This window comes from Melanostigma gelatinosum (assembly GCF_949748355.1).
Source record: "Melanostigma gelatinosum genome assembly, chromosome: 13".
Lineage (NCBI taxonomy): Eukaryota > Metazoa > Chordata > Actinopteri > Perciformes > Zoarcidae > Melanostigma > Melanostigma gelatinosum.
Window position 1 is genome coordinate 23,620,968 of NC_136646.1, and position 23,106 is coordinate 23,644,073.

A 23,106-nucleotide genomic window follows, 5' to 3' on the forward strand; every position below is an offset into this window, starting at 1 on the left:
GTAGAGACGGCGTATATGGCTCTGGTAGAGACCGTCTAGACTTGTCTAAACAAGTGCAGAAGTACCTTCATACATCAATTTCAGGGTTCCATATTATAAAAACAACGAAAGATCTCGGAAACACAAATGCCACAAAGGAGGATAAACCTTCACAGTTTGTCCTTACGTGGCTTTTCTTATGAATTACTTCAGAAGGGTTTCTTTATCATCAATGATTTTATTTCGAGGAAGTTACACGTCAAGCGTTCAGGCTTCTTGAGAGATCTACTGAATTTTTCATACAAAACTTTTTGTGGTATAAAACATGACTACACTAACAACATGAGCAGAAACAGTTTAACAGTCGATTCTCCACCCGGGGCCAACCAGCATCTTTGCAAATTGATACCTGCTGTCAGACACGTCGTGATACGAATGATAAAGCATTCATCGGAGCCACATGTAGCAGGCTTTAGGGAGCTGCTGTTTCTGCTCCTTCCTGCAGTACACATCTGAATATTATCTGCAAACACTAAATGACTCTTCTTCAGACCGGCGTCTTGACAAACTCGAGGTGCAGAGATTAGATGAGTCAGTTTTTTTCTGTTCAGAGCGAGTCTTTGAATGTTTGCAGGCGGAGGGAGTGCATCGCCTGTGGGGGGGGGTTGTTCTCACAGCTGCATTGTGTAGTTGGCAGGAAACAGCCCGCTTTTCCCCCGCAGCCTCCCTTTCCACCACGACGCGTCAGAGCGATCCAACAGCTCGATGATGTCGCCGGCGCCGAAGCCGAGTTCGTCGTCTTCCTCCGCGTGGAAGTCGTAGAGCGCCTTCACCTGCTGCGTGGACGCCCTCTGTGGGACGGAGGAAGCACGGCGATCAATACCTCACCGACGACTCGATAGTCTTCAGTGGTGAAGACGAGTTCTTTGTTTTCTTTAAAGTTTTCTTCATGATAACATGAAAAAACATTGTGTACATAGAAATGTGTGTACAATAACTCAATACGTTGTGTTCTTAACTTAGTCAATTTAAACTAAAACATAAAATCTGCTCTTTGTACTTTTATTTTATATTATTATAAATTACATTTTAGTCTGAAAGTAATTTGATGTATCACATGAAATAAAATGGTGATTCGTCGGCCTGTTTTTGATCACGTGTGTCGTGAGGACAGAGGACGGCTGACCTGAGGGGGGGGCATGGTCTCAGACGTGCGGCGGGGAGGATAAGCGGCTGGGACGGGGCTGCTTCTTCCTGTGTGGCCGATGGTGTGAGCGCGCTCCTCCAGACCCACTTTCTTAGCCTGTAAAAGACGAGAAAACGCTTTCCTGCTTTAGCTGACTGTAAATTCAAACAGACAAATATTGTGTGAGCCATAATATGGTGGAGAGCCACAGCGGGTTGTTGGGGGAAATACTGTGGAGCATTTCAACTTATTTATCAAAATAGAATTCATCCATCTGTCTGTTATCTGTAACCATTCATCCTCATCAAACAGCGATCTTTCAGCCAGGAGACCACTGGTCGCTGTTCACAATATTTTGTAAACCTAACTTAGTATATCACGATCTTTTTCCTAAAATGCACGAATAAATGAGGAGTAACTTCACGTGAGATATCATAAGAACCGTTTTGTTGTGTCACCTATGAAGCTATGAAGGGCTCCTTCTAAGCTGACAAAAACACTCATTTTATTATATCTATTATATTTCATTTTTGCTGATAAATAGCTCTCCATCATACGCACTGCTCCTATAAATAAACATGCATCCACATATTGAGGAAGCCGAGCCGTTGCCAACAGTTGACATATTTAACCGAAAAGCAATGTATAAATGAACGAATATAGTAGATAACTTGTTATATTATGACAAGACCTGCTCTTATATAATTAATGTCATTAAAATGAGACCAATAAAGAGAAAGTGTACCAGCTGGTTGTGAGGCTGGTCTGAAGATCTGCGTCCTGAAGAGACGATGGCTGCAGGCGTGTTACGCTGTTCAGGCAAACTTCCTCTCTTCACCTAAAGGGAGGAAACAAACAGGGAGACGATGTCTGTCACATCAGGAAACTACAGCGGCCATTTCTATTTACATCTTCATTCATCAAATGTTTCTAATCTGATGTGAACAAAGACAAAAACTAATTCAAAACATTCACGGAAACATGTAGGCTATGATTTCTTATTGATCTACAAAATATGACAGTTAACAGAACGTGAGAGAAAACTGTTGTACAAGATGTGGAAATCAATGATTTCATTAATTTATTTATTTATTATTAGACAAAACAGATTATTGATTTGTTCGTAAACATTTCCCGGTTAGAGTTTCTTCTTTTTCATTTCTTCATTTGAACAACGTACCGACTGGACGACGGAGGAGCTCCGGCTGTCCGAGCTGCCGTCGTTGAGGTAGATCTCCCTGGTTTTGGAGATGGAGGTGGACTTGTAGAACTCCACCAGCTTGTTTAGGGAGGTGAACTTCTCCGACCACAGGAAGTAATGGCCTTTGTTGTCTTTCATCACTTTGAAGTGCTGAACGTCACTCTCGTGCCTGAGGGAAGATAAAAGCATGTGCTCTTAAAATGTTAATGTAAGCTGGACCTGAACAACTAACCGAGCACCCGATCTGAGTGTTGAAACTTAAAAGCTCTTCAGCCAGTTCTCTGATTAAGAATTGTGTTTTCATGGTCCACACTTTTCGCCTGTCAATCATCTGTGAGCACTTTGAACATAACCACAAATAATGTTTGTTTGATTAATTGATGGATGGATGGATGGATGGATGGATGGATGGATTGACTCCTCATGCTCCATCATTCCTGATGGATTTCCTCGGCTGGATTGTCCTCTGCTGGTCATTGTACAAAACTACAACATCACGGTAAACCAAAGAGGAATAAGTCCGATCCTGGTGGCCGTGATGGAGGCGAGTAGAGAACTGAGTAAAGGAGAGCTGGATGTTTTCATTGGTGGTCTGAAGGACTGCAGACACTCTGAAGTCAACTAACTGAACTCCGCCTCTGACTTGTTTACTGCATCACTGCAGCTGCAGCTGCCTCCTGGTTCTAAATATAAGAAGTCTTGCAGAGTTTGCAGAACATCAGAGAAGCTACGAGGGCGAGATGATGAGTCAGAGTTGACATCTTTTAGATATATATTGATGGGCGAAGGGGAAAAACATTGGTTTACTGTTTTGACGGTTAAATCAGGCCACGAAGTGTAACTCATCTTTTACCAGATTTCAATCACACCTTTATGTGTTAAAAACCACCAAATCTACAACTAGATAAGGAATAAAATAAAAAAAACATATTATTTGAATATGTGGTTGACCGGAGTTTAAAGACCCAGTGATGAAGAATGAAGAATACATTTTTCCCAGGTTTAATCCTGCGTACCTGTGGTAATAACATATATTTCAAAAATCAGCATTAGTATTTTTACATCAAATCCCTGTCTTTTCTCTTCTGTAAAATGGTTTCAAATGTTGAATGACTCATCCTGTACTCAGGAAAGTTTACAAAAAATCATCCAATCAAATGAGACTTTGAGCGATTAGTTACCCACACCAGTCATATGAAACCTTACTTCACTGGTTGTGGGTCGTAGTAGTAAACAAAGCAAAAAGGAGAACGATTAAAACATTAAACCTCAGATGACGGAACAGGATTCTGGTAGTTGATCTTATGCCTGCAGGAATCTATTTGAACCTTTCATTGAAAAAGTGCTGCAACTGACGCAAATTCACATCTGTGACCATATCTGATTAACACAATGCTAACAGCAGCTAGCATACCAGCTAGTTACACATCAACTGATAAGAACTGATAAGAAGTCGGGTCAAAGACAAAGACCTTTGTTCTGTCACAGAAACCCCCTTTTGGAGGCGAAGATAACGTATCAAAGAAATCCACTTTCATCTGGAACTGAACTGACGGATGTGGATTTACAGAAAAAACAAATGCTTTTTGTTCTGATGTGTCTCGGGTTGTTAGGACAGATCTTCACTCACTTGACAGAGATGGAGAAGTCTCCCGGGGAGCTCTGGCATCCTCGGATCACAAAGTCTCCCACGTCTTTGCACCGGAGGATTTCCTCTGCAGCGCTGCGACTGGCGTTCTCCTGAAACCACCTGAACACAGAGAGGATTTAATGCTGCCTCTTATCTGATGTTGACAACACACACACACACACAATTCTCCTTAAACAGGTGCAGCGTTGTTTGTCTACAAGCCCAAAAATGACAAACCTAAATAAAAACTTTTCAATTAATTCTGGTCTCTTCTGAATGTGAACATTTTGAAGTTCATTATCAAAAAGTGGGAATTAGTCTGTCATATTTAATACAATTTTAAAAAGAGCACAAACATATGTTTTTTTGTTATTGCTGTGTTGTATCTGCAGTACTGTTGCAAAATTAGCATTAAACTGTTTTCACTGACAAATAGATCTTAAAATGGTTTGCACAGGTGGATTTGATCTTTCAAATGATTTATATAAACTGGACATCATCCCAAATAAGAGAACGAATTCCCTTCCAGGTCCACTGCTTGTTTTAATGTCTCTAACCTCGGAGTCTGCACCTCGATGTAGTTCTGAGGGATGAATCCTTGCAGTCCGTTTATCTCTGCTTTATACCAGTCGTCTTGTGGGCTTAAAATCTGATCAGAGGAAGTAAAGAAACGAGACGTCACACAAAAGATATTTTGAAGGCACATTAAGAAGAGAATCGTCATCCGCTGACCTTTAGTATATCGCCCTTTCTGAAGCTGAGCTCATCTTCTCCTGTTGCAGTGAAATCATACTTTCCTCTGGCTTCCATCGGGACAGACAGGAAGTGTTCAGCAAGCGAAGAAGAGCAGCAAAGAGACGATCAGGGAGTCCACCACAAGGGTTTCTATACAGGGAGAAAGAATTTCAAACAATTATAACAATAATTTCTTCCTTTAAATTGAGTTTTTACCGGTATTGTCTTCTGACACCCTGTATGTAAAGAAATATTAAAGTTGTCACCCTCATTACACCAAATTAGGAAATATTGAAAGTTTTATGTTCCATTGGATATACAAAAAAGAAAATAAACTATGTTATTCTATAAATGACGACACTAATGTTTGGGGTCAATTCCCTGCTCTTAAAAAACTCTCATCACAGATATCTTAATCATCTTATTGGGGATCTGGAAGGTTCAACGATCCAAAACACAACATTAGGGTAAATAAAATAGAAGGATAAAAGTTAGATAAAATGCATTCTAATCATCAAATAGATAAACAGAAGCTTATTTAACAAAATGCATTTGCACAGAACTCAATGTCGAGGTAGATTCAGAGCAGATTTTAAACACTTCTTACATAAAGTCCTAATTTATCCGACTTCTGTTTGTTTTTAGGGGATGTGATGGAAGGGAACAGGATGTTGACTGAATATAAACACTGAGCACAAACAGCAGCAGTGTCCGTGATTCCACTCAGACATCGAATACTTCAGTTCCTGGTAATAACACAGCGTGTGGTCATGTGTGACGGGTTGAAAATCTGTCGACATGAATGAAAGACATGGAAATGACATGCTGAGGTTATAGGAACTGGAAAAAAAAGATTTGTAATCTGTTCTTAAATTAGGAAGAGTCACAAAAGCCACTTCCTCATTTGCTATCTGTTTACTTACAGATACACAAACAGGACGGGAATGCAGACGTCAACACATCATTCGTGCAAATCCAATTGAAAGAGTTAAACTAATGGAGTGAGGACCAAAAAGTCCAATTAAAACAAAACCTCAGGATTTGAATCCCCTGACAGCAGTGACTGTATGTCGAGTGTTACTTTTGGATATTTTCCCACAGATGTTAATAAATTCTTCACTCTGTTTGTGGTTACGGTGAGACGGATGTGGTATCACGAAGGGAACTGAATCTACCTTTGTTTCACTCCTGCAGCTGTAGAGCGCTTTGCAAACGTACGACTTCATGATGCTATAACATACCCACTGTGTTCCCTTTCCCCACGGGGCGAATAAACATCTCTCAATAAACAGACACAGCGTCTCTTAATATACGCAGCTCTTAAAATAAAGTCACTTTTCTGAATGCACTTTTATCTGTTTGAGGGTAGAAGACAAACCTCTTAACATACCAGAAACACCAGGGTGGTGTAGCTCAGATCATTTAATAAAATAGGAATAAGGATTAAAAGAAGAAGAAGAAGAAGAAGAAGAAGAAAGTCTAGCTATCTAAAAATATTGTCAACTCACATTCATACAATTTTGTCGATTAATCAATAAGTTTCCCCACAAAGAATCCTGCAACCACTTTAAATATTGTGTTCGCCTGAGATGTGTTCATTAGTTTCTTGGAAATAAGTTATTCAGCATGAAGAAAAGCATAAAGAACAACTACTCGAGTAAAGAAATCTTTGTCGACTGAGACCAAAACAACCAATTAGTCGACTAAGATGGTGCCGCCCTGGATTAGAAAAATGAATAAACATTTTAGAATGCTATTTAGCAAGTGTAGCGTGAGCTTGTTGCATAGATTAATAATTGATAATACCAAAATATGTAACAACAATCAAACAGGTGGATAGAGGTGAAGGACAGTGATGGGACTCAACTTTCAGAGACAATTAGTTTTATTTTAAACAACAGAATTCCTCCTCCAAAAATCACAGGCAGCTTTTAGAGTTCTTGGCCCAAATCAAATCACAGAATCAAGTTTTTTATAAATGAAACATTTATTAAGCTAACTGCAAAACTAAACTACTTAAAGGTACACTGTGTAGCATTTATACTGGCAGAATGTATCTTTTCTTTGGTGTATAATCACCTGAAAATAAGAATCGTCGTGTTTTCTACATACGGAGTGGGTCCTCCTCACAGTCCGCCAGGTTTCTACAGTAGCCCTGAATGGACAAACCAAACACTGGCTCTAAATACGACCAATTGCGTTTGTACGTCGGCCACCGATGTTCTACACCAGGGGTGTCAAACATACGGCCCGCGGGCCGGACCCGGCCCACCACGTCATTTTATGTGGCCCACGAATCCGCCAGCAAAAAAAAAAAAAATTATAATTTTTTTTTTTTTTTTTTTTACAAAAATTTAAAGTTAGATGTGAAAATAAAAATATCCCCATGGTCGAAATTATGAGATAGAAAGTCGAAGTGATGAGATGGCATGTTGTCTGTGTGCCGACATTAAAACTATCACAACAGGTGGACAGGAGATGCAACAGCCCATAAAGAGGATTTCCAACAAGTTTCTCAACATGCGTACTTCTCTGTACTGAAACGTCATCAGTCTCAGCCCAAGTACTGTTCCAATTCAAAGTTCACATCGAGCCAAGCACAGCCCTAATGCCCGGATGTGGCTCGCTCTGCCCATTTTACCCGGGATGCATCGGAGGTGACTTGTCTGTACTTGGGACAGCCAAATATCCCAGAATGCATTTTGCACCAGCAACAGGAAACAATGGCGGAGGAGAAATCACACAACTGGAAGTACGTGTTGTGGAAGTCACAGATATCCCGGGAAACTAAACTAACTATGTTAGGAGTACCGTAGTTACATTTACACCGTCTTACATTTACAACCGGCCCTTTGAGGGCGACCGTGATGCTGATGTGGCCCCAGAGTGAAAATGAGTTTGACACCCCTGTTCTACACACTCGGCACGCGGGAAGTTTAAGTTGGTTGCAATGTGCAAACTCACCATTAGATGTCTTCAGATCCTACACGCTGCAACTTTAACCACTGGAGTTAACTTACAATAATAAAAGATATTGATAGTGTTGAACATCATCCAGTTTAATCAATAAATCAATTCAAATGAACATGTTAAACATTATGGTGGAGTCAAAGTGTTTTAAATTTGTCTGACAGGACTGTGGACGTATAATCAGACTAATAAAGGTTAGGAAGCACTGGATTAAACCGCATCAGACGAAGAATCTTACAGCCACATTTCTGGATCACTTTTGGTTAATTAAGGAAGTAGCAACTACAAAGTGATCATAAACTAACTGAGAACCAAACTTTACTTTTGTCCTGACGGTGTTCAAACACTGTAAATTATAAATAAAATGAGTACACGTCATTATTTTGGATCTTTTTTGGTCTATTAAGCATCAAATATTGTTGTGATTTTGCCCCTTATTACACATTATACACATTTCACCTTCATCGTGATATGAAACGTTTAAAGGGGTTTTAAATGATTGCACGTTGATTCATAACTACATGAAACAGCCTCGTCCAGTCTCAACTCCTGACTGTGTGTTTGAATGCAGAAATAAATAAAGGGGAAATCAAATACAGTTTTAGTACAGCAAGCTGTTCCTGCATGACCTCAGGGACTTCTTCTATATTTCATTTTTTATATCTAATTCGGGCCTCTTCTGCTTCAGTCAGCATTTAATGATTGATGTTACAGACAACAGCAAGAAGAGAAGCTCATCAATCATGAGTCGACCCATTAACGCGTTTTCAAAAGTTTGTTTTCAGCTGTTTATGTGGTGGAAGTACAGAAGTGTGAATATGAATGATATTATTGTGGGTCAAAGTTTGTTTTGGCTCAGTAATCCCTTTGACTTCTTCTTTTTGTTTATTAAGGGACTGATCGTAAATACCATAAATATAGAAATGTGCATTTCCAGTTACTACGGTGGGCGTGATCACAGCCTCCAGAAATACTTTGCGGCTTTGAAAGATTTGAAAGAAAAGAGTGGGACAGATTACAGTGTATGAGTCCATGCTCAGTCGATTAAAATGAAATATTAGAACCCAGCGTCTATCGGTCTGATGTCAAAATGCCTCTGGGAGCAGCGGCCAATATTTCTAGGGTTCTCCAGGTATCAGAAAATAACTTTGCATTCAACTATTAGTGCATTTTACTTTGAGGACCTGTTGATGTAAATAAGGGCTATTCAAGTGTTCGTACTGGGAAGTTGATTCAGCTCGAGTTCTTTCCCAACATAATCCTTTGGGAACAAGTGTTTTTGGGCCCCATAGCATCACGTGATGCTATGTTTGATTCCGCCTCTTTTGCTCTCCACACGGACCGTTTACCTGCATTAAACCGAAGCCGGCTCTGACGTGATTGGTCAGTACAACTCGGAGTACAAATGGAAACGAGAAAGCTTCCAATGGTAAAGTCTTGTCCTACAGATTCTACATGTGGCTGCAGAAAGCACATGATGACTGGTTTTCCTGCATTTGCAATCTACTTTAAAGACTTTTATTTGAATTACAATTAATTTACTTTACAGCCAAATGCAAAATTTATTTTCTCAATTAATTGTTTTTGCAGAAAATCGTCTTCTACCGTCACATTTGATCCAAAAGTCAACTCAAAAACAAAACACATTCAGTACACGATCATAGACGACAAAGAAAACCAGCAAATATTCACATTTGTGACGCTGAAACCAGTGACTTTTTAGCATTTCTGTTTAAAAATAACAATGAATTGATTATAAATTGTTGCTGATTAATGTGTGTGTAGACTGAGGATGAGAGGAAGTTGATTTTGAAGATACTTCATATCACCACACCATGGAGCCTTTTTTTCAATGGTGATAAAAAGCATTGCCTGCAATGTTGCATTTTTGCATTTTAGGTCTCACTATCTCGACTTCAGAGCGTTTCTTTCTCGGCCTGTGATCAGAGGAGCAGCTTTTTCTGTCGTTCTCAGAATCCAGTCTTTAAGTAACATTAACAATACTGCAATATATTAAAAGAAGAAAATGACCCCTGTGGATGTTACGCTGTTACATATTATATCATGTGATTGTTGATCAATGTGTAAGCAGTATTTGACTGTGTTTTACTGTAATAGTTGGTCACGGTGGCGCTAGTTTTAACAACGTTATATAAATGTTATTGCATCATGTTCTGTAAGATCATTGTGGGATTTTAACGTCAAATCTGAATATTTCTGAAAAACGACTAAACACCGAGCTGCAATGATTATTTTGATTATCTGTTAATGTGCTCATGATGTTATATTATCATTTAGCCTATGAATTGTCAAACTAATGTGAAAGAAATAACTTTTTGTAAGGTCGAAAGACTGTGGCAAAGTTTAACAGCCACTTTACAAACTCTTTTCTGACATATTAAAGACCAAATGGAGAAAATACACCAAAAAATGAAACGTATTATTCTGAACAAATGAGATTGTGACTGACTATCAGTTATGATGACCTCCTCTAACCCTCCGTGTTGCACCAAAACCACTTCCCCAAAGAGAGGGGAGTAAAAACATGCAGCCGAAGAGCAAACACTCCAAATCAAACAGTACCCAGAACATGAACAAAGGCCTTTGATCATAAATAAACATTTAATACATAAATATGTTAGAAGAATTCAGCCAGCTGTGGGTGCCCATATAATAGGTTTTAATTTAAGACAGATTCTATGTTTATTATATCGTTGACTGTTGCAGTTGCAGCAGAGATTTCTGCAAGTGTTTCATTCAGTAAAGAAAAAAAGGACATATTGTAACATAATACTGTCTAAATGTTGACATAGCTAACGTTGTAAGCAATAGAGAAGTGAGAAAGAGAGAGAGAGAGAAAGAGGAACATAACTGAGCTCTCTCTAAAACCAATACTTTTTTATAAGGAGGTATGGTTCATCATTTCAATTTAAAGTTGTCTGATAGTTCATCAATATCGCGCAGCTTACCTTTCCTCCTCCGGAGTTCGACTAGATGAGTTTCTTCTAAGGCTGGCCTCGTCTCCTTCCGCAGTGTGAACACAGCAGCATATTTGAAGGCTCAAAACATATATGTTTGCATAAACAAACACAAGTCCTGCTTTGGGTGACGGGTGTGTTCTTTGCTCTGTTGGCTGGATGGAGTCCAGTAAAGACGGATGCTTTGTGAGCTCCGTGTGTCTCTGCTCGCTCTGCGTGACGAGAAACCTCCGATAGAAGAAGTACCAGCCACGGAGCGCGTTTCAGTCACTTCCGCCCTCATTTTCAAAATAAAACTCCACTTGTGACTAACTAATTAACTAAGGCTGACAAATAGGCGACATGTAAAGGCGTAACAGTTCAAAAAGAATCCTGCAAGATGTAGTAAAGTAGAAGTATACAGATGAAACCAGTGTACACCACCAGGCTACGACAGGTACAACAGTTACAACAGCAGACAGCTGGCCAAAGCTGATCAAATGTGAATGCAACAATCAATGCAGAAAGAGCAGGAATCCCTTTTTAAAACATACTCCAACAGCTCACAGGTTACACAACTTTTCAAATATTTTAGTAAAAGTACCAATTCAACAATAGGATGCTATACTACAAGTAAAAATACTGCATTTCAACTCCGATAAAAGTTATTAAGCGTATCAGCAAAACAAGTCGTGTGAGGCTATTAAAAGTAAAAGTCGTCCACTTGTTTCAGCATTTTAAGCACGTGTTTGCATTCTTGGGACATTATTCGCTTCCTTGCAGAGAGTTAGATTGATACCTTTCTAATGTCTGTCCGTTTAAATGTGAAGATACAGTGAGTGGACGATAAGATTTAGCTTAGCTTAGCATAATGACTGGAAACAGGGGGAGAGCTAGCCTGGCTCTGTCCTACGTCATGAAAGCACCACTAAATGACGTTTGTTCAATTTGTAGTAAACAGAAATGTAAAAACATCAGTTTAACTGTTCAACAGAACATGTTTCAATTTAAACTTGTTTTCTCTCTTTGTGTCTGCATGTAGGCTACAATACAGTTATGTATCTTTTATTTGTGCAATTGAGGTGAATGCAATTTTGTTTGTGGTGCACAAAGCATTTTATTTATCAACACGAAGGGTGAAATGTGGCGAAAACGTTAAATTCTGTTTTTGTAGTTGACTCCTCCATTCTCCTTTTATTTTGTAGAAAAATCAAAAAGTTCCCGGTCTCTTTCTGGTTAACTTGAAGCAGCTTCCTCTTCCTTTCCTCGTATTTTCACCACGAACCGTTCTCATCAGTGAACGCTTTATATCAGTGGACGGTCACAAATACTACTCAGTACTTCTGCAACTGTGGTTTAACCGAACGTACACACAAGAACACACAAAACAAGTTGAACTGTTAAACGTCGTATGCAACACACTGAACAGGTAAAGTTCAATTGCATGAATTCCTCTGGAGTTACCGTTTCTGTAAAGGAGCCCTTCATCACCCTGGAAAGTAAACAGTTTAATGGTGTGCATTAAACTGGTGTACAGTACAAACTTCTGTATTGTAACTAACACGGTGAGACTGCAGCAGTGTTATCATAAAACATGCCAGCGTTGACATTTTACCACCAATCAATGAACATTCTCTTGACAGAGAATCTGATTACCTCGAGTGCTGGATTGCTTCCTGGAAATGTTATTTCGTATCAATTAATATTGCTTTATTCTGCTATAATCAACCTCTCCAGAGAATTAAAACGTTGAATGACAAAACGTCCTTTGTTAATATCGTAAACAAGCTCATTTGGATTATATATTATTGTCAAAGTAGCTAATAAAACTCCCAAATAATGTTGTTTGGTCGGAGCTGGATGAAGCTATTTCATTTGAATTTCTTCTCTGCATTAATTTAAATAACTTAATCAATGAATAGGAATATGGTGCTGTCAGACCTGATAACATATCTAAACTGTGTTGAAGTATGTCCAATATGTTTGGCCTATTCTTTTTATCCCATACACACACCGTGATGAATGATATATGGTGTTTTTTTGTGCTGCTATTAACTTGGTAATCAAAATGACACCATGCAGTGTCTTGTCATTGCATGTACCGATATGTCCCTCCCTTCCTCATTTGTTTTTCTCTATTTTTCTTCAATAAGTAAGATCCATTCATTCCAGCAGCATCCTGGAAAACAGCTTCTAACATGTCTGATAGACGTTCAGCGCAGTTAAATAGAGTAACTGACTGACTGGATTGATACTGAAGTGCACTCAGTCTGACTGCAGAAAGATGTCGTTTGCAGAAAAGTGTAAAGATGCAAGTCTGACCTGAATCTTTGCTGTGCACAGCAGCTGCAGGTGGAGCTCAGTCACATCCGCCTCTCAGCCTGTTACTCAATACCACAAAACTTCACAGGCTGAGTGTGTGTGTCAGTGTGAGAAAGAATATATTTGTTAAGTACTGCAGGTGTTAGTGGTGGCATATCATAAAGGACATATGCGCTAAAGTGGTGTCAGGAAATTCTCAAACATGGAGCACCTTGGTGGCCAAATGGTTGGGGATTACAAGTTGGATTAAAAACTAATATCAGTAAAATGTTTGATTACTAAAGTGTTGACTTGTAATTTGTCATAACCCAGCTCTTAGGCCATGACAAATATTGACAAGCACACATGGTTGACAGTATGTTGAACATATTTATTGTATTAAAGCAAACAACTAGAAACAGATTTTACATGTGTCTGTATCAGTGATGTAGATGTAGATGTGAGCATAAGGGAGAGGAAAGTGAAAGCAAAACAAAAGTGCACAAGGAATGCACATTTATTCAAGTACTTAAGTACATTTTGTTGGTACTTGTACTTTACTTCAATATTAATTTGTATTATTCCATCACATTACAGAATTACAACAAAAAAAACCCTGTAATGTGCATCATACAAAACATTAAAACAATGTTGACATAATAAGAGGCTCTTTTGCAGATGTGTGACAGTTCCGCTTTACTGCCACTAGATGGAGCTCTTAATGAGCAAATGAGCCTCAGCTGGAGGACTGAAGCGTTGGGTTCATTGTCGAGTACAGGATTGTACACTGTTTTATTAGGTTGTTTATACATAGACAATATATTATATCAAACAGTTTTGTGTGTCAACATATAAACCACAATGTAGCACAATAATATACAAGCAGTATAATTTGTTCCAGTTTTCCCTTCATTTTGCATCGTATGAGCCACTGTGCCTGCAACTTATTTCATTTTTGATAAAAGGCTGATAATAAATGAACACCACTAAAGAAATGAACGACAAAGAAATTAAATCATTTTTACAGATTAAACTGCCCAACAGAAATACAATGTATTCATTATATTTTTTTATAGTATGTATTGAGATTTTTTCTATTTTAAATTATGTCTCTTGACTTTTGCAAAGTATTTACTGTTATGCAACAAGAACCCAAGACAAATTCCTTTAATGTGCAAATCTACTTGATAATAAAACTGTTTACAGTATGTTACATATGCATGTATGGAATTTTATGTTTTACAATGTTATACGCCATGTATATACTGTATATGACTATTATTCAGTTTATATATTAAATCTATTTTTTTAATCTATTTGTATTCTGCTATGTGGAGTGAATTGCTGCCAAACCAAATTTCATTGTGTGTAACATGCAATGACAATAAAGCATCTTTAGTAATAAAAATACAAATCTAAGTATAATTGTACTTGGGTAAATGTACTTAGTTACTTAGTCCACCTATGTACTTCATACTATGTTCATATTTCATCCAGTTTAATATTTTAATGAGGAAACAGTAGGACTCCACAAAGACGTCGGTCACTCGTGGGTCCCCCATGTGTGCGCGTGTGCGCGATTAGTCCCGCCTCCCTGTGCTCGTCACGCGCGGTGACGTTACACGCAGTAGCTCGCGTCTCCAGCGGCTCCTCGCTTCATTCAGTCCGGTCCAGACTCACCGGCAGACAGTTAACGGACCTCACGGTTATTGCTATTATGGACCCGGGCTGTTCGTCGGCTCGTTTTCCAGCTGAAGCGAACGAACAGTGAGTGGAAACGTTTCTGCTTCTTCTGCTGCTGAATAATCGTCTGTTTGGATTTTATACTCAAGAAAACCGTTTTGTTTTTTCGGAAGTTTGGACCAACTGACGCTCTTTTGATTTTCTTCGAACGTGTGTGGGAATAAATAACTGTCATAACGTCAGTTTAATGGATACAGACACACTGTTGGAGTATTTACACACCTGTTTGTGATTTTTGAGGGTCTTTTCTTTTGGAGGTGGACTATTAGAAGAATGCTTTATTTATATTCTGGTCATTTTGACTCCATCAGTAGTTCTGTCGTGTTTACGTGAATATAAAACCATAATGATTTCAGAGGAGAGAAGCAGCCACGTAAATAAACAAGCCCTAAACTTCCCAGTGGGTTTACTGATCCGCTCTCCGAAGAAGGGACTGGCCAAGCTGGGGAGGAACCCCAGCAATGGATCTGTGCAGTAAGTCTGAATTCAGGTTAACTTTAACACTATAAACATGAACAAATACCTAAAGAACCCCAGCAATGGATCTGTGCAGTAAGTCTGAATTCAGGTTAACGTTAACACTATAAACATGAACAAATACCTAAAGAACCCCAGCAATGGATCTGTGCAGTAAGTCTGAATTCAGGTTAACGTTAACACTATAAACATGAACAAACACCTAAAGAACCCCAGCAATGGATCTGTGCAGGAAGTCTGAATTGCTGTTTTTTTAATCACCATTTCATTACAGTCCTGCCAGCTTTTATAAAGTTCATTAACTTCTTCCTTTTTGCCTTAAATTACATGTTTGATATATAAACCCATTTTACTCGCCAAGACAATTGTTCACCTTCGACATACATTTGTAGTGCCCAAATTAATATTCCAAGTAGTTAAACTCATATATATTAGTGTTATGTGGAAAGATTGTTGCATAAAAATGTAAAAGTACCAGAAAAAAAGTAACTAATTTCTGTAACTGTGTTTCGTTATGATCAGTTTGGAGAACACCTTTTTATTTACCCATAAGTCACTCTGTACAGTCACACTATAAAAGATCTCTGGATATAAATATTGTGTATATTTGAGGCTGGTCACCCAACAGTGCGTGTCATCTTCTCAGGTCCAATAACTCGGACATCACCGTCCGCTCCACGGAGAGCGTTGGCGTCCGGCAGCCGGCAAAGAGCAAAATACGGCGCCACAACAACAGGTTTTCAACTGTTTTCAACCACAGCCCCAACAATGGGCGCCACCCATTGGGCAGCGGCACCACGGCCGGTGACCTGCAGGCTGCAGACGACCCGTCGGAGCTGTCCAGTCAGATGTCTGTGCCCGGCATCCTGAAGATCTTTGGCTGCGACATCTGTCACGGGACCAACTACAAGAGCGTTCTGGCCACCACACAGTCCAGTGCAAAGGAGCTGGTGAAGGAGGCCTTGGAGAGGTGAGACATGTTGAGATGACTTCAACATTTGATTTAACTCCGGGAAAACTCCACTGAGGATCAATTGAACAAGTAATGTACCGGATCAATTCGAGAAACACCAGCTGTGAAACATGCGATACGACTCACCACCTCTCAAATCCCCTGAACCATGTAAACAACTTCTCAAACCAGTGTTTTAGAAATAAAATGAGGCTTCTGCTACTGCACGACCTCTTTCTTACCTCAAATGTAATCTGAACTGGATTTTTGAGAGACTTTTTGCTCCTTCTGTGACAGGTCACGGGTTACCGTGCGGGATTAGGAGTAATCCGAGACTCAGGCGCAGATTTAGACACAGGACACAAGTTGAGGTGAATTGCAAGGCATCAAGCAAACAAAAACAACTCCAATAGGGAGTGATAAAAATCCAAACTGAAAATAAAAGGCAAATTCACAAAAGGGCTTGGTCACCAAAAGCACAGACACAAAGCGTGGGGCGAGAGGGTCAACACGAGGGAATGACCACAGGAGAGGGACAAGGAACAAAGGATAATCCGGCAACTGGAACAGGGCAAGCAGGGGAGTCTAAGTAGGCGAGGGTTGATGAGCAGATAGCCGGCAGGTGAGTAGAGATGACTGGGGTTTGCAAAGGGAAAAGCCAGGGGCAGGTGATTTGGCACAGGTGGAAATAATAAGCATGATCAGGAGACACACACACACACACACACAATGCAAAACCCAACCGGGACACCTTCTTAGATATGTTCAGTACCAGCGGAGCAATATTAATATGGGAATCGTTAAAGCCATTTATACTATTTCCTAAAATGTAATGATCTAAATCAGCGGTTCCCAAACTTTTTAGGCCACGCACCCCCTTCTACATCCCGACCGGGTTCACGCACCCCCCCCCCCCCCACACACACACACCTTAAAAAAAAAAAAGCAACAGAGCCGCATAAAAATCGGACGAATGAGAGAACAGTTTGCTCGCGCGTGGCGTTTGTTTACAAGATAAAAAAACACAAAAACTCTTCCTGCACCGTGCCTTCGAAAAGGTAACGGACGATTGGCCAGATTGGCCACATCTGTAGGCTCGTCTACTTGCAGAGAGTAAAACTCACTCTTCTTCACGCGACCGACCAATGCAGCCAGGATGTCTTCGGACAAAGCATCGATGCGCGCGACAGTGTTGTTGGACGCGGGATCACGTCCAACTTTTTCGCTTCTCTCTCTCCAATCATACATTCCACCATCTCTTTAACATTTTTCCCTCTCCACCACCGCCTCTCCTCCCTATTACGCGGTCAGAATACTACCACAACACGCAGCCTGTCTCCAGCAGCAACGCGCTCATCCACGCACGGGAACAACACCGAGTTGTAATATAAACCTCCATAACACCCCGCCACTCTCGGCTCATACCTCCCCAGCAACGAGGCACATCACCCGGTCACAATACCTCCAGAATGTCCCCCGGGTGAAATCCGGGACTTGGTTTTATGGTTCCGAGTGGCGGGCGCTCACCCGTTGGCGCTGGGACGCGAGGTCTCCAGCCGTCCCCGCCGTGAGGCACCCGATCGTCAGGTCTTCAGCCCTCGGAACAGGCCGCGGGTCAATAACTCGTGGGTGGCGGGGTAGAGGCGAGGCAGATCACAGAAACATCATAAAGACTAGAGTATGACAAAGATATGTTGATGAGAAGCGTATTTGTACGTCAAACACAAACGTAATCAGGGAGAAAATACGTTCGTGGTAAAACGTAATTGAGAATGGATTTTAGTTTTGGGGGAACGTAATTTTTAGGAGACAGGACTGCACCGCCATTACACTTTTCCTCTCGCGCACCCCCTAGAGGCAGCTCGCGCACCCCCAGGGGTGCGCGCACCCCACTTTGGGAATCCCTGATCTAAATGATTCATCAAAAACAAAACTAAGACTCTACAGATACTCTCTGTGAAGCCGTACTTTGAGCTAAATGCTAACGTTAAGCAGAGACCATTTACCATGCATCAGCACATTAGCGTGCAAACATTTACTAATTAGCACAAGGTACAGTTGAGGCTGATGGGAATGCTAGAGGGAAAAGTCAGAGAATCCTCAAATTTAGGGCAATTCATCATGAGGAGCACATGAATGTTTGTACCAAATTTTATACCAATCAGTTTCATGTTTTTTGAGATATTTCAGTCCAGACCAAAGTGGTGGAGCGTCATCTCCATCCCTAAAGCAGCTAAAGCGTTAGCTGAAGGCTAAAAAAGTAAATTGTGATCTTCAGGTTGTTGTGTCAATCATTAACCCTCCCGTGGTTCTTCTGTCCACCTCCGTTGTTCAGGTACTGCCTGGAAAAAGAAGACGCCAACGACTACGTGCTCTGCGATGTGATCGGCCAGACGGGCGCAGACAACCAGTGGAAGAGGGAGTGTTTCCGGGTGGTGGGAGACAACGAGAAGCCCCTCATGCTGCAGTCACTTTGGAAACCCAAGGACGGCTTCTCCAGGCGCTTCGAAATCCAGCTGAGAGCGAGCGTTGAAGAGCAGAGTTTAAAGGACAGAGACACCGTCACAGCAGGTATGCACGTCGACCAACACCGTTGTAGCTTTAGCCGACGTCTTCTTCAGAGAGCAGAGGTCGGGCCTACTCTTAACCCTCTTAACCCCAGAGCAGTTTGTTGCTCCGGTCACATTTTACTCTCTGTGGCCTTGATTTCAACTGCAATATATAAATCCTGCATATCTATGGAAACAGCTAGAAGTAGAAAGAACTCACACACGTATGTTGTGCGATATAACACAGTTATGACATAAATCGTGGCAATTAAAAAAAGTTGAATTTCTTTCATAATTTCTGGAACTATATATCCAACATTTCTCCAAGTGTCCACAAGTGTTACCAATGTTGGAAACAATAGAGGCTCCATGTGCTCTATGTATTGAACTATTTACATTTTTACAACCTCTACTTACAGCCTCTCTCTTCTGCTCTGTGTTCAGAAGCAGTTCAGTCAAAGTTTCACAGTTTTGTCACGTGACTGTTGGTCTCAGACGAGTCGATCGTGGCTTCATAGTTGCTCTGCGGGGCTCAGAATGTAATGTTTCTCACAGTATCTGGTTAAAGCAATCGGTTTATTTTGGGCGATATTGTAAATGAAACATATCTTAGATGAAATATCATAAATTAAGAAGCATTCGTCACACGTGATGTGTTCAAGGACCGTCGGAAAGACGGAAATGGCGTTTTTTAAAGCTTCTTTCTGGCTGTGATGAAAGTTTTAGCAATTGTTTAAAGAAAACATGCTTTTCAATCCGGTCGGTGGGTTTTGGGGTTCAGAGGAGTTAAACAGCACACATCTAACCATTTTCAGTACAACTCAGTGACCCTGACGTCCTCACGCCTGGGTAACCATTCACTCAGTCTCTGTCGGTGGCATGGGGAGCCTTTATCCGTGTCTCTTTTTGCCGGCTAACAGCCTTCATTGTCCGGCTTATCAGCAGCTAGAACGGCGGAGATGGGCCGGCATGTGAGAGAGGTCAGGAGGAAACAAAAGCTGCAGTAAAGGATAGAGGAGGTCGGCCCCACTCTTATCTTTGTTTTATTGCAAGGGCCCTTCAGGGCCCCGTGAAACACCGAGGCTCCGCTCAGCTCTTTCCTCCAGAAAGTGGCCGCTCACTTCTGTGTTGTTCTTCCTATCAGAGCTCACTTCCTGCTCCCTGTTGACTTCTCTCTGTGTTAGACCAATCGTCTGGCTTTGTAATCAGTAATATTCTTGGCACTATTTTTGCTTTGTTAAATCACACTTTTTGTGTGTTAACTCTGCATTGAACTGATTATTTGTTTTAGCTATTCATTCAAACAGATGTTAGTTTAAGCACAGTTGATGCAGAGTTTGCTGACATTTAAAATGTTTTGAATTAAAGGCAACCTTGAATAAATGGAGAAGAAGACATTATCCAGTGCATAAACACCTACTGTATCCCGCTGTTTTTAAATAGCTGGTACAGTATGGCTCAACTTAACAACTTAAATTGATTTTATTAGTCTGGGTTTAGATGTTGAGTTTAAAGGAATAGTTTAATAATCTGGTCAATATGTTTATTTGCTTTCTTGCTGAGTGTGTGATGAGAAGATTGATACCACGCTCATATCTGTGTAGTAAATATGAAGCTAGCCAGCAGCTAGTTAGCTTAGCTTAGCATAAGGAATGGAAACAGCTAGCCTGGTTTTGTAACAAACTCCATCTACCAGCACCTCTAAAGCTCTTTAATCAACACGTGATCTTGTGTGTTTCATTGGTACACAAACAGACGTTTTGGAGGAGTTACATGTGCAGGACTATTTAACCAGTGGAGGTGACTGTGCCTCGCCTGGAAATAGTCTGGAACATAACGCTGATGCAACGTGTTAATTATTGAGCTTTAGAGGTGCTGGCAGGTGGAATTTCCCACCTTTTGGACAGAGCCAGGCTAGCTGTTTGCCCCTGTTTCCAGTCTTTACGCTAAGCTAAGCTAACCAGCTGCAGACTTCGTATTTACCAGGAGTGCTATTAATCATATAAATCTTGGAAATAAAACAAATAAATTACCAAAAATGTTGAATTGATCCTTTAAATAAAATAGTCTGGGTTTTGATTAATGATTTTTAGTTTCCTATAACGGTCTTAATGATGTTTGAACAGGTTTAAAACCATCAGAACAACAAAACTCAAGAGCAAACATTGACTTGAAACTTATAGTCTATGTAATAAAAATACCTTGGTGACTGTCAGTCAAACCCTCGTTCTCTTACTGACCCGCTCCTCTACATTACGAGTGTCTGTCACAGAGCTGCTGGACAATGTGGAGAAACACCCACTTCCACAGCTGATAAGAGCGGCAGAGCTGCCGGCTGTGGAGCCGGAGCTCGCGGGACATTCCTCGGCGCTTAATGGCTCCAAACGAGCTGAATGGTGTTTGTGTGACGTCAGGCCGACGGAGCGGCTGCTGGAGTCAGATAGAGTCGGTGGTCACATCTCACTTTCCCCGCACATTTCCTCTCTTTCCTCTCTGCTGGTGTTCCATTTGAGTGCCAGTGAAACGTTGAGTTGGAGTCTGTTTGATTGAGCAGCGTGATGTTTCGACATTGTTCAGTGTTAAGTGAAATAGGTTTTACTTTAAAACATTATTTTATGATTTATATTGGCTTGAAGTAAAGATACACGGTCCATATACAGTACCTCTGTTATTATTCATTCATGAGTTCATTCATCTGTATTCATTTCTGTCCTTGTGCTGCAACGACTGAATTTGCCCTCTGGGATCGATAAATGCTAATCTTGTATTTAATCTTCATTTTTCATCTTACTCCAGTGAGATCTGAGAAGATAAATCTCCAAACTAGATGCAAAAGCAAAGTAGGAATATTTGTGCATCATTTTCAATGATGTAAAAAATCAAGTCTGTTTCGGAAAGCTGTTCTATTATTTTTGTGTTTATCTTCCAAACAACATGCTCGATCTTTTAATCAACAGAAAATAGTAAGTAGTTATGATTAATTACTTTTCAGACCTTTAAGTTATTCCTCGATCAATTATCACAATTTCTACCATGAGAACAATTTGCTCTTTACTGAAAATACATTCTTTGCGACCCTTTGCTTTTATATCTGGAAAAGTTTTGAGGACTTTTATTTTTATCTTAATGTGGAGTGTTTGAATCTGTTCTACATGTTTTATGTTGTTTAATCTTTGATTTTGTGTCATGTTACATGTGAAGGATGAGACCTATTGACAACAACGGTAAAAAAGGGGATCTATTGTACATTATGTCTAAATCTCTCTTTGCTGTGCTTTCCAGACGTCAGCTCTTGCACACTGTTCCATCGTGCACATACAACAGTGTGTTTTCCACATTGTAGATCGAACATGTACAGTTTAGGTTCAACACGCTGTCTTCCTGTCGATCCAGGCATCAACGCTCAGGCTCGTAAGCTGCAGAAGAGCCGCTCCAGAGTGACCTCGCTGTTCGTGGACGGCAGCGGCGAGGACGTGGACGGACTCGGGATCTGGAGGAGTCTGAGCGAGATGGATCTGTCCGCGATGGGGAAGGAGGCCAGCCGGGCCCAACAGAGCGCGCTCAGAGAGGATCCAGAGGCCGAGGCCGACAAGGAGGTGCTGCGTCTCGGCATGGAGAAGGAGGAGACGGAGAGCAGCGACGACAACACCACCCAGTACTCCATTCACCCACCATTCGACTTCCCGTACTTCCTCCTGCTGCAGGGCTACAGCCACCGACAGGTGAGAGACAATCGTTTATCAGCTCATGTGGTGATGCCACATTTAAACACTGTGTAACGGTCTCATTAACTGCTAAACTTGGGTCGAACAAGTAAGTAGAGCTGCAAATAATGATTACATTTTTTCAAATCTTCTGTGATTATCATTTTTTGACTGATTGTCAGAAAACAGTGAAAAATTGCACAACTTTAGGAAACCCAAGGTGACGTCTTCAGATTCCTTGTTTTGTTTGACCAACAGTCTCAAAAAGTTTATCTTTACTACAATAGAAGATACAAACAAATACTCACCTCTGAGAAGCTGAAACTGTATCATCTTTTGGTGTGTTTGCCGAAAGAAATGACTTCAATGAATCAACAATTATCAACATTGATACAGATAAGACTTTGGTCATTATGACGAGCGGCACGTTTTTATACCAGTGACGTTTCTCAGAACTAAGACTTCATTTCCCATAAACCCTTTTGCTTGCTAGCCAAAGATTCTTTGCTTTCTCTTTTGTGTATTTACTAAAGGTATCTTTGCCGGAAATGTTTTTCACTCCTCCTGATTTTAGTATAACAGCAGGAAACAGGAGGTGAAATACTCTCTGTTAATACTCTCTGTTATACTGTTAATTAATGTATTAATAAAGATATCATGATATCGTGATACACAACATGTTTAAGCGAATCTCTAATCTTTCTTTATATTTAACTGTTGTA

General features: G+C 40.5%; 2 protein-coding genes across 3 annotated transcripts in view; one reads left to right on the forward strand and one right to left on the reverse strand.

Moving 5' to 3' along the window:
* Window positions 1-229: 229 nt before the first annotated feature.
* On the reverse strand, window positions 230-10,892 carry grap2a (GRB2 related adaptor protein 2a). Of its 2 annotated transcripts, none has more exons than XM_079281289.1 (8): window positions 10,671-10,892; window positions 4,729-4,881; window positions 4,554-4,645; window positions 3,997-4,116; window positions 2,346-2,535; window positions 1,911-2,003; window positions 1,166-1,282; window positions 230-830 (listed from the first exon to the last, which is right to left on the reverse strand). In XM_079281289.1, the coding sequence occupies exons 2-8, from the start codon at window positions 4,804-4,806 to the stop codon at window positions 651-653; spliced, it is 870 nt and encodes a 289-aa protein (XP_079137415.1). In that variant the 5' UTR covers window positions 4,807-4,881; window positions 10,671-10,892; the 3' UTR covers window positions 230-650. The 2 variants fall into 2 exon arrangements, with proteins under 2 accessions (XP_079137415.1, XP_079137416.1); XM_079281290.1 differs by lacking the exon at window positions 10,671-10,892 and adding an exon at window positions 5,339-5,439.
* Window positions 10,893-14,818: 3,926 nt separating this feature from the next.
* radil2a (Ras association and DIL domains 2a) overlaps window positions 14,819-23,106 on the forward strand; it is a 28,603-nt gene continuing 20,315 nt past the window's right edge. Inside the window, exons 1-4 of the mRNA XM_079281060.1 lie at window positions 14,819-15,176; window positions 15,826-16,149; window positions 18,467-18,702; window positions 22,074-22,402. Of these exons, the coding sequence (XP_079137186.1) occupies window positions 15,049-15,176; window positions 15,826-16,149; window positions 18,467-18,702; window positions 22,074-22,402 (1,017 nt within the window). The 5' untranslated portion in view covers window positions 14,819-15,048. The remainder of the gene's footprint in view (window positions 15,177-15,825; window positions 16,150-18,466; window positions 18,703-22,073; window positions 22,403-23,106) is intronic.